The following is a 12,692-nucleotide window of genomic DNA, read 5'->3' on the forward strand; positions in this document are numbered from 1 at the left end:
TTATAGTATCACAAAAATAATGACACTATAGTATTAGTATTTGATAATACTATTTTACATGTCAGTAATTCGTGTTACTATAGTATCGCCAAAACAGTAACACTATAGTGTTACTATTTAATGATACAATTTACATGTCAATGATTTATGTGACTACAGTACTTCAGAATCAAGTGTTGTTATGCTAGTTTTGGTTAATAGGATATTTTTGTTTTAATTATATTTTCTTATTTGTTTTACAATTAAAAAAACTCAAAACCTATTACGTATACCAAATCTCGCAAAACAATTCACATAATAAATATATCAAACTCATCACTTAAATTAACATAATTCAATTACACTGTTTGGAGAAAAAAAATAATAAGTACCAAACTAAGTTTTTGACAACAAATTATTAAATTAGTTTCAATAAACATTATCCAACAAAAAAAAAAGCTCAAGGTCACTCAATATTTATCTGCGGCTTCATTTTTTCCTCATCTGCAAGTACATAAAATCAATTAGTACACCAAAATATCAATTATTATAATTATAGCTCCAATAATAAATTCATAATTCTGGAAAAATCACTTACAGCTCCTGTAATCAACAAGTCCTATAAATCAATGGATTCCTATAAAGTGAAATAATTTTTCCAGTACACTTATATTTAACAATATTAACCATGGCTATAAAAACTACTAGAGGCCATGAATAGTCAACACAAAATATATTGGACTCAACAATTATATTTCTAAAAACTAAAATGGATTATATGCATCTACAACCAATATTGAAATAAAATATTAGAAACTGCATTATTACTCTTCCAATTTAATAGTCTAGCGACCAAACGCTAATTATTTCGAACACTTTCACATTGTCAATGTAGTGGTAATTTAAGCTTATTTTAATATTTTAAGCCAGGTATGTTTATCTAATTCAATGGATTTGGTCGTCTATGGCATGTCAAGACTAAATTATTAATCATGAATTCAGTTTGACGAGTATCACAATTTCATAGAACTACTCTAGCAAATATTTTATTCAAATTTATGCAAGAAATAAATATAATACATGTAAACTCAGTATTTTGTTCTTATATGAAAAACTTATAAATTAATAATAACGTATGTATTAATTTGCAAACATTCCACTCACAATTAATCTTGATCAATCCTAAATCGCTGGAATGTCTTCTAATTGATCAGCAACTGATAGTCCTCCTATAAATTAGAGAAATATTTATAAGAAACTGTGCAATCTTTAAAAAAAAAGGTAAATTCAAAACTGTATATAAAGACAATCCATATTTATTAACTCGCTATATCAAATTAATATGTATCTATCATGCGCATGTTTTTAGGGATTCTTTCCATATTTTACAACTTTAGCTTAAAGATAATTAAACAAAGATGAATGTTATAGTTTCATCCACTATTTTGTCAATCCCTCTTTTAAATAAATAAATAAAGTATATAAAGTAAGCTAAAGTAATAGCCAAGATTAAAGTCAATGAGGAAATTCTTTCAAGCTTTATAAATAAATAAATATACTATATTGTAATCCAGCTTTAAAATTAGGCATGCACGACACCAGCAATTGGTGCACCATATTACGTAATAAATAAATAAAATTAAATTTAAATAGGACATTGGCAGTTCTAGAAAGTAGCCATATGCTTTAGCATGGTAGGGGCTTTGCTAAATTTTAAGATGCATATTTCTTTCAATTATGTTTCCCTCATTGCAAATTGTCTCTAGAAATATAATCTGTCACAAGAATTAAAGATATATGACAAGTGCTTTCTAGAACATCTTGTGAAAAGTATTATAATAAAAATATAATAAAAATTAGTAGAAACACTTGAAAATTAAGAAAAATTATTAGAAGCCTCTTATCCTTTTCATACCATCCAGGCTTCCAATTTAGAGATTCCCACATATAGACTGGCCATTACTCTGCCTTTTTTGTTCTCACCTGAATCACTTCTCTTGACTTCTCCACCACTCTATCATCATTTCTCTTTCTTTTTTCTCCATTCAATCCTTGCATACCAACTCCCAAAATCAACACAAAAACTTAATAATTTTATTATGATTTTTACATTTGCACAAAATAAATGATTCAACATGAAAAAGATAGAAATAAATAACTAAATAAAAGAAAGACCAATTAACCTTATTATTTTCACTTAACAACCCAATTTCGGAAGCCTGAGGTGGAGACAAATTCATAAAACTTTCAACAGTAAGCCCCACTGCCTTCTTTCTACTTCTGTTATCATGGCTAATATTTATTTTTATATGAACATAATATATATAGAAAACAACCACATACATGCTTAATACATAGTAGCCTACCCATGTAAAGGCTAGTAAGAAAACACATACAATATTATAAAGAGCCAGATAGTTACAAGATGATATTAAAAATTTGATGTATAGTGGAAATAAGAGCTTGTTAAGAAACAATGCAAACTCCTTGACAGTATGACAACATTTATTGATCCTAATAATCAGCTTTCCAGGAATTCAACTATCAGACCTTACATTCCTAAGTTTTTTTCTGATCTTATTTCAACACAAATTCTAGCAAACTTGTACATGCATTCATGCGCAATAACACTTGTCAAATCAAATATAATCATCCTACTAAGAAGTAAAACATGCATTTGTGTGGTCAAGGACTTTAACCATTCTCTGTTAAAAAAATCAATGAAACTCTTAGTCTCTTTAGTTTGATTAAAAATTAAACAAATGAAGATTAGTACCTAGTAGAGGTTCTGTACTGCTATTGTGAAGCAGAGGAAAGAGAAACGTTTGATAGAAAATACTGGGAGAGTGAGTGGGGGAAGGAATTGGGCTGCCAGTAGAAAGAGCCCTGTGAGGATGATGCTTTTGAACATCAAGAAGTTGCAGCCCCACTAATCTTCTACTTTGAAGCTCGAGGGCTTGTTGCAAATAAGCTTGCTCCTCTATTTTTCCCCTTCACAACATGTCCTGAGTATTATTATTGAACATTCTTGCTTTACAAAGACCAACAAAAGCCAGAAATTAAAGAAAATTCAATTTGGTATTGGAATGAAATGAATGAAAATGAGTTTTTTTTTTCTTTTGGTTTCTTAATTCTTACCAAGTGGAAGGTCAGAAGGCTCTCTTGAATCAAGCCTAGTTGGGGTTTCACAAGGAGAAAACTCCCCTTTTTCAATTTGTTGCTATTGCTTCATGTAAATAAATATCAAAGTATCTTCTTTTTATTTTTTAAAATAAAAAATAAAACAAAGTTACCAGAATCAAGCATTGCAGCAGCCACAACTCTTTGAGTAGGTTCAGCTATCAATTGGACTTCGCCATTGGAGTTGCGAAGTAGGACTATGCTGCCATCTACAGAGAACTGTAGAGCAGCACCGGATGAGACCACGAGTCTTCGCGTCGAGCAATCCATACAATTGTTTTATTTGCTAGGTTTCTGCTGTCAATGAGCCATATTCCAACCTTGAAGCCATTGCCACTGGTGTAAAATCCAAAAGCAAAATGGCCAAAAGGAGAAGGCCAAAAATTTGGAGATGAGAGTTTGTGTAAAGGGTGGAAATAAAAAAAAAACTCAAAAATTTTGAATAACCAGAAATGAAATTCAAAGGAAAAATGAAAAGTACAAAGATTGAAGAGAGCAAAGTGCCTGTACTAGTATGAAACTTTTCTCTCAGCAGTTTCAGTGCCTATAATGCCACTTACCCATGCCTAAAAGAAGATTGAATTACGCCTTTTACCTTGTACGGTTGACGACAGCAAACGAAGCTGGAAGGAGAACGAAACCAGAGGCAGCAAACAAAGCAAATGGAGAACGGCTAGAAGCTGCAGCGTCGGTACGTTGGAACGGAAGTGATAGCGGCGGCGGGGAGGGCGTGGGCATTTCGTAGCAGCGACAACATGGTCATTCTCCGTCTTTCACGATAGAGAAGAAGAAGTCAAGCAAGGGAAGGGAAATTAGGCGGCTGCGGCGCGGGCTCTCTTGCACAATAAAGAAGGGGAATTAGGGTTTTGTTTTTTATATGTTAAGTTTTTATATAACATTATGTCTTTAACTTAAATCTACATGGTTAAGTGGTTTGTGGTCTATATTTAGAACTTTTAGAGTTTTAGAAGTTCCAGGTTCGAGTTGAAATCAAAACAAATTATAATTATTTTTTTTAATCTCTGATACATTAGTATTAGTGATCTTTGATATTTAATTTACTGACACACTAATATTAATAATTTGTGACACCTATTTGTTAAAAGCGGAAAATGGTGCATAGTTAAGTAATTACTGACACTTTTTTTAAAGTGTCAGAAGCAAAGTGTCAGTGAAAGTCATTTTTTTAGTAGTGTGTTGTTGGTCAGGGAGCAGGCATCAAAGGCAAGGATGTGTATGGTTCTCCAAGTCAAGGACGTAACAAGCATCAATGTAGTAATTTAGAAGTAAAAGTAAAAGACTTAGAGAAAGGAATCCAGAAGTTGAAAAGAATGATAAAACTTGTTCTTGGAAAGTCTGTACAAGAATCATGTCGTAAGGTATAGATTGTTTATTTCATTTTATTAATAGATTAAGTGAATGAATTTTTCTATGCTTTGAGTTCTCACAAAAAATGATTGGTGACTTGTCATTGCTCTATTAGTTGATGAACTTAAGTAATTATGGACAAGCTTCTAATATAGGTGAATGATGAAATAATTATTAGATTTTTTGAAATGGAGACTATGCATCTATATAAACTTGTTTTTATTACAATATTTTTCTCATTAGTCTCAGCTTCTTGATTATGTTTTATACAAGTTCTTGTTTTGGTAATAATAATGATTAAAATTCCTTCTTTCACCTAGGACATTGTTTTGACGAGAGAAGATGATGATGGGTATGAGGATGATGAAGTTGAGGCAAATGATTCAGCAACTCAAGTTGTTTTAGAGGATGATTGAACATATCTAAGATATGGTGATATCATTTTGTTTATAATTTGGTATTTTTTTCTGTAAAAGATATTATAAAATTGATATTTTTGTTGCATTTTTGAATGATGAATGTGATTTTATAAATTGTTGAAATTAATGAAATTACATTTAGTATATTTCGTATATTATTATTATGTTACATTACTTCCCTAATATAGATATTTCAACAATAAAAATAATAAAATAATAAAATAATGTTATTATATAAAATAATAGGGGTCATTAAACAACAAAATAAGTCTATTTCCGACAGTGTATCTTTTATTTCTTGGAAATGTCTCATTTTCTTGTAGTGTACGGCTAGCTAGTCAATGTCTAGGTTTAGAATGAATCCCATTATTTCAGCAAAATATTTCTTCCATATAACAATCACGTTTCTTAATATATAAATTAAAATAACACCAACATAGTACCAAACTAAAAAAAATCATATGCTTCAAAGACAATAAAATGCACAAATGATACCAAGCGAAGCAAGATAAATGATAATATGTCAAATGAAATTTCTTTATGATGAATTTTTTTTTTTTTCCTTTCCCAAGTTGAGGTCATGGATATCAGGACATCATTGTCAAATGAAATTTATGCCTTTTTTTGGTGTTGGGGGGGCGGGGGGCGGGGGGGGGGGGGGGGTGGAGAACGTAGCTGTTATTGTCAAATTAAATTTTACGCACCTTTCTTTTCTTTTCTTTTCGTTTTCTCATGGCAATTAATTAGTTTACTCATGTGGAATTACACATCATTGGCGTTGAAATTGACTTTTAGATACCTCCTTCTAACTTTTTTCATTTCAATTATTGATATATTTTTTCAGCTTTCTTTTGAAACTTTCTGAAATCTGAATGTATTGGGAAAAATATTTAATCAAACTGAAAGCTCATACTATTTCGTTTTCGGATTGCTCTGAATAAATCGTAGTGTATATATTCTGCAGGTCGCTTGGAATTTAAGGTCAAAATGAAATTTATTTGAAATTTCATTAGATATCCTTATCAAAATATTTGGTTACACCAACTCTTTAGTTAAATTTTACGATATTGTATATTTAAATGCCCACAATACAATTTATCATGAAAGAGAAAATAATATTCACACTGAAATATTATGTGATATGCATGGTATGTAACATGTTATTCACAAATATTACGTGAGTTAATTAAACTATGCCATCGTTATGAATATCATATCATTTGAGGTAAAATTTCAAGATGCCTAATGCTACTCTTTGTATAATCACACTGCACTTAATGGGGTGAATTACAATAGAGTCTTCGTTATCTTTCAAATTTACAAATGAGCTAGCAGTTAACATAATCAATCAATTACATCTTTCCTTAAGTGTTTTTTTCTTTCCACCATCTCTAGATCCATTGACCATCTTAGATACTAGCTTGCATTACAAGAAAATTAATTCAACTTTTTGAACCTTAAAAGGACCAAATTGACCGTATGGAGGTTTTCCCAGCATCGCTACCTTCAGGTCTCAAGTCTGGTCCAAGTCCACGTGCCAATTGCCACTGTTTATCGACATCTTCCACTGGTTTCTTGACGGCAGCCAAACAATCACAAATAGCTTCGAATTTCTTTTGTATACTGATCTACATTCAAGCAAGCCAACTTTCTTAAGAGGTTCACTAGTGGCAAACTCTTTTTCATTGAAACATAATAACCATGCATGTCTGTGACTCTCAAGATTGGCTGTGATACCATAAAAAAAAAAGTTTCATTGACGAATCGTTGGATGCATAGACAATATGGGGCATAGTGTTTTGCCCAAGATTCTTGGCTTCCACCTAGTTAAATTAAAAGAAACGAATAGAGGTCTAACGGCTAGTGATTAATTCATGGCTTCCATTATTCTTGCTTGTTATGTAAGGTTGATTGTGCTATTTGATCCTCAGTTTTAATTAGCTTCACTTGATTGAGTTGACTTGGATATTATACTGCATGTTAATTGAAGATTTTTGTAATAACATAGTGGAAATGTGATCAAGATAGATAAAACCCTCGCATAAAATAAGGATTTTAATGATAAATTATTAAGTCCGTGACATAATCTTTCTAATAGTAAACCGGAAAACAGAATCCATGCACCCCAAATACAAGTCCAATTATAAATTCTGCTTGAAAAATTAAAATACTAAATAAAATAATTAAATATCAATTTTGGCTTACATCAAACAATCTTAGCCAATGATGTTTCTGATTGGCTTAGAAGAATCGTGGGGATGTTATACTTTTGAAATATTAATTTTGAATAGTAATATTACTCATTAATTTGAATAGGTTATTTTTGCTTTTTTAATTTTTTTACAAATTATTATTATTTTTTACTTACATTGCAAATATAAATTTTGAATCATTTATCATTAATGTACAACCTAATTGAAGATATCCAAAGTAACAATATAAATTATTTTGCAGTTACTTGTTTTGGGAACACAATAACTTAAGAAAGATCGTAATTTAATTAGTAAAGATAAAACATAAGAGCAGATGCTGGAAACAATATAAAAATGCAATATAACACGGTACACACTAATCCTTTATTCTTAATATATTAAAGGGTGGTCTAGGATATTTAAGTTTCCATACCAAAAGACCATAGCATTTTAATTGAGTGACTCATCCTATATTCAAACCCGTGTGTCACCTCATTTTCTAGTCATTACGAGACATTTCAACTACTACGCATACATCTTGAACGAAACTTTTGCTATTCCATCAAGCAGTACAAGAGACTTGCGGGAATACGGTTACTCAATTCTTTATGGATAGACTTCAATGAGGGATCTCATGCCAAATATAGGTGTTATTTTGTAGTGACTGAAACCAGCGTCGGAGAATAGCTTTGCCCATTCACTTTCAGTTCTCTCTTTTCCATTAGCGTTAACGCTCATCAAAATGTCAAACAAGAACTTTGTTTCGGTTAATTCGGGTTCCTCTTCCTCTGCATTGATAACAATATCTATTATTATGACCTTTCCTCTCTTACCATTGCTTGCAATTGCTTCTCTGCGTTTCTTCAGTATCTTCAACCCATCCTCATCACCTAATCCATGAAAAATCAACTGCAACCATGCCAATCACTCATTTAATTAATATCCACTACTTATAGTGCAGTTCTGTTGTTTGATCTGACATTTTAGTTAAAATATACTTTTTCTTTTTAATAAAATCCCAGTTCGTGCGTGTGTCTATCTATCTATCTATGCGCGCACACATACACAAATCATACTTTTTAGAATGCAGATTGGTTGTTTTAAATATTGTAAAATAATTTTATAGTGTTGTAGATAAAACGCTTTACTACTCCGCCTATAAACACACACACGCACATATAAATACATATACATATAAGTTATGAAAAAATAAGTTTCAATGTTATACAAGCCTTTACCAATATGGTAAACTTCGAATCTACACTCGAAAAAATGAGGGTAACCGCACTAGAGAATGACTACGTAAATGATCATGCTAAAGCCTAAACTTCTAGATTCTGTAAAATCCAAATGTTAATTAAATTTAGAGTTGTGTAGCATTTTGCTTTTACTTTAAATCTGATTTGGATCATTCAAATCCTGATTTTGTAAGATTCTAACGTCCGGATATGTGTGCTGCACACAGAACAATTGAAATAAATCATCTGGTATTTACGAAAACGGTTAAGACGTTGTTTTAAATTTTTAAAATTGGATCTTACCTTGAAGAGAAAGGCATCTGCCGGAGGGATAAACTGAAACATGTCACCTGCTATGTATTTCAAGTTGTCGGCCTCAGGCAGGTTAGCAACAACATGCGGGAGGTCGAGTACAGTGCATTTGATGCCAGGGAATGCTTCAGAGATGATTCTGGAAAGCGATCCGTTGCCACCTCCTACGTCAACCAATGAGCCCAACCCTTCAAAGATTTGCTTGCACTCGGCTTTGACAACAAAGCTTGTCAGTATTTCAGTGTCACTGGCCATTGCTTCATTGAACCGCTGGTTTATTCCAGGGTTTTGATTCATAAATTCCCAGAACTTGATTCCATGAACAGTTTCCCACAACGTGAGATCAGTCCCTTTGAACCAACTACCTAAAGACTGAAATGCAGCGACAAAACATGGGTCAAGAAATACTGAAACAGTTGGTGAAAAACAGTAGGGCTTGTCTTTGATGAGCAGAGTAGAAGCAGCTGTGAGCCCGTATGCTTCTTCTTGTCCATTGACTTTGGTTTTGTTAAAGCAGCCCGAGTGAACTAACAAGCGCATGAGCCTGAATAAACCAGTCGTTTTTGTAGGCTGAATATCAAGTGCCGAGACCAACTCAGAAAGAGTGATGGCCCGTCCGTGGCTGTGAATTATATCCGCTATGCCTAGCTCAATCGCGCACTTGAGTGACATCGAGCTTAAATGATTAAACATGAGCTTATACAGTTGAGCTTGGCCTTGAAACAACTCTTTTGCTCCTAGATCTTGATTCGCATCCATAGATACTGATGATCAATTAAATTAAGCTTGCCTGATTGATCATACACTATAATAGAGAAGCACATTATATATAATCACGCTTGCTCGCAAATGTGGACTAACTTTATGCAAGCATGTTTGACTCCTCATGTGAATATTTGCAAATATGATTTGTTATAATCTAACAAGTTACAATCTAACAACACTGTTAGCATGACTTCGTAATGATGCATGCGCATGAGAAAAGGACAATAAGATATATTTACTGATCAATGATTCAATTATTACAACACCGTGATTGGCAGGGTGTGATGTATATACAGGCACATTTTATATATTCAATGTGCTGGTCTGTTTTTCAAATTTTTAAGGCATTAATTCGAGTCAAAATAATCGCACTCGGAGTACGGAGGTAGAGTTTTCAATTAATTTTATTTTGTTGGCTATTCAAATTTAAATTTGACAAAAGTTAGAGAGTTAAAAGATTAATTTGAAATCATTTATCTCCTTATCTTTTAAAAAATAAAATTCGAAGAGGTGCAGAGATTTTTCACATTAATATTTTACAATTTATTCATCGGTTGGCTGACAATACCAATATATATAAAAAAAAGATAGTATAAAAAATAGTACGCCATCACTGAAAAAAAAAAAATTCATTACAAGAAAAGAATTCACCACAACACAAGAATTTTTTTAATTTTTTATGCTTTTGTATTAAATTTTGTGCTATTTTAAATACATGCAGCATTATTCATTCACTAAACGCATATAAAATTTCTAAATTAACCATCTTTATTAAAAATTATCTCTAGATTCTTTCTCCTGCCAACACTTAGCCAGCACTATTCTTATTGCTAACTATAGTGTATCTTTTGATAGCTTCAAAAAGATAAGAAATGATAAGAAATTTATAGCTTTGAGGCGCCCCATAAACAAACACACACGGGCATTAATAAGGTTTAAAGCAGACAATATTTTGTCAGGTATGAGCGAGGTCATGACATTATGGTATCAGAGCGATTCTGCGTGTCCTCTTGAGCGATAGTGGGGCAAATCTCAGCAAAGACGCTGACTCCCTAAGGGGGTGTATATAACACCCTAGGCGAATCCCATATCGGCAAAGCATGGGAGAGATGTTGAGTTCATAAGGGGTGATCCACACCTTACTAATAATCTATTTATGGTTGATTTAATTGGTCAATGCATCGACACCTAAGCAGAGATGGACATAGTTTTTAAATCTCAGCCATTAGAGACACTGAGACTATATGCACATGCAGATTTTATTTATAGATTAAATCCAGATGACTTTTGATCAAAATAAAAATTTGAAAGATACTTCCATTATTGTGGCAATAATTGCATTTATGAGTTGTTGAGTGCTTCAATAAACTTTAAAACCCAACCTTAAATGCACCCACTTGAGGCTCATGCATCTTGATCAGAAAAAGCAAATGAATATACGACATGGTAGAATATGAATATCGCAATTTTCTTTTCTATTTTTTCGCTTTTTATTTTTAAAGAGTTGTAAAGATGCCACTGCCATTATGAATCACATTTCAGATGCAGCAAGTGATAAGTGTTCAGAAAAAAAAAAAAAAAAAAAAAGTCAAAGGCCAAAACTGATAATGTCATTATTACCTTTTCCTTAGAGCATTGTTTCTAAAACTTGCTTGCTTCATCAACAATTGGAGAAACTAAACTTTCCTCGCACATGATACCTTCAAATCAATGCCACTCATCATATATCTCAAAACTTCTGAATGTCTTTTCCTTTTTTGTTCTACAAAACTAACTTCCCTCCATCAATCTCCACCAAAACTTTATGCTCTTTAGTAAAGCCTACTAGAGTTGGATAATATTCATATTTAGGAAATATCTTACTTGAGATGCTGAACACTCTAGTCCATGTGATTCTTCCAATTCCCAGGCCCCGAAACTACGGTCCTTTTGATCGTTGAAAATGATAAGGCGGTCTCTCCAATTTCTCTAGTTTACAACATACGTATTTTGGTCAGTATGATCTTGCAAAGACAAAATCTCTTCGAATCTTTCTTCTATCAGATCGAATGACACAATTACATACTTCTTCTCAGAAGCTCCTTTTTGCATTTCAAGCCAATGCAGTAGGTTATTTGACAGAACTCCTATTCTGAAGATATCAGCACTCCAAAGAAAGTACTAAATTTCTTTCCAGGAACCGTTTTTCAGGGGAAAAAAACAAGAAGTTTAGTTTCCCTGGAAACGTTTCCATTTCCAATAGTTGAAATAAAACATCTAATCAGTTTATAATCATAACCAAACCCATTTGAAAAATCATCTTGTTCAGGAAAAGGATCAGGCATTGAGAATTCCCTGGAAACTCGAGTACTCAGGTTCCACAAAACCATGTTGGTGGAATCAAAATATATGCACACCATGCCATTACAGGATCCTATAATAGTAGCATCATCTTCAGGAATTTTTTTCCCAGGATAACCAAGTTGCAGTGTTACATTACCGTTTCTCAGATCACCAAATCCAAATGCTCTATAATCGATGGATTGAAGTGGAGAAGTCGTGAGTAAGACTCTACAAATTTTACCACTGGTACCGGACTTTTAAAATTGCTTGTTAGAGTTGGAATTTGGCAAATTGAGAATTAGAGATTAAAGAAAACCATGTCTTGGATACACACTTAAACCATAAAAAGGGACCTCAATAGGTAGCCGCGATAGTGTATCAGTAAAAATATCTTGTGGAAGTTTGGCCATGTCTATTTTAGCTTGATTTTGTGTAAATCTGGATCATGGAACCATTTTTGATGATTTTCTACAAGTGTGCTTTACAAGATGTGCTTTTTTTTTTTTTTTTTTGGTTCATAATGTTAAGATGACTTGTAATTTGTACATAGTGAATTGAATAATCAGTACATTGCACTGACAGCAAGACTACTATACTAGAAGATTAATTATTTATTGAAACCAAGATGACTCTGATTAAATCAACATATTTTTTTCTAAAAAAATATTTTTCCTTTTCTTCAAAAAAAAAAGAAAAAAGAAAAAGACATTGACATCAGAATTCAAAAATTGTTACACAGGTCCTTTTGTGTTTAGAAATAGTCACACAGAATTTTAGATTTGTCTAAAAAATTTTGTGCATCTAGAAAAGTGTTTCCGTTACCAATTTATATTGCCATTTCATTATGGAAGAAACAACTGGTAGCTTGTTGAGAAAATAATAAAGGTATAATAAAAAATTGTAACATACAAAACTTG

The 12,692-nt window shown here is 32.3% G+C and overlaps 1 protein-coding gene and 1 pseudogene across 3 annotated transcripts in view; both read right to left on the minus strand.

Annotated features, from left to right (window-relative positions):
* The window catches only part of LOC102613513 (trans-resveratrol di-O-methyltransferase-like), a 35,829-nt gene extending 26,331 nt beyond the window's left edge, over window positions 1-9,498 (minus strand). Inside the window, exons 1-2 of one of the 3 annotated variants that reach the window (XR_008051631.1) lie at window positions 8,680-9,498; window positions 7,688-8,047 (exon numbers count right to left, since the gene is read on the minus strand). Coding sequence is in view for 1 of the 3 variants with exons in the window: in XM_052433294.1 (XP_052289254.1) it covers window positions 7,745-8,047; window positions 8,680-9,447 (1,071 nt within the window). In the remaining 2 variants the exon portion in view is untranslated. Of the gene's footprint in view, window positions 1-7,508; window positions 8,048-8,679 lie in introns of those variants that run through there. The other 2 variants (XR_008051632.1, XM_052433294.1) reach the window with 2 other exon arrangements.
* A 1,662-nt stretch (window positions 9,499-11,160) lies between these two features.
* Window positions 11,161-12,185, minus strand: LOC127899907 (F-box/kelch-repeat protein At3g23880-like; annotated as a pseudogene).
* Window positions 12,186-12,692: the final 507 nt, after the last annotated feature.

The sequence above is a fragment of the Citrus sinensis genome, chromosome 9, assembly GCF_022201045.2.
Source record: "Citrus sinensis cultivar Valencia sweet orange chromosome 9, DVS_A1.0, whole genome shotgun sequence".
Taxonomy (NCBI): Eukaryota; Viridiplantae; Streptophyta; class Magnoliopsida; order Sapindales; family Rutaceae; genus Citrus; species Citrus sinensis.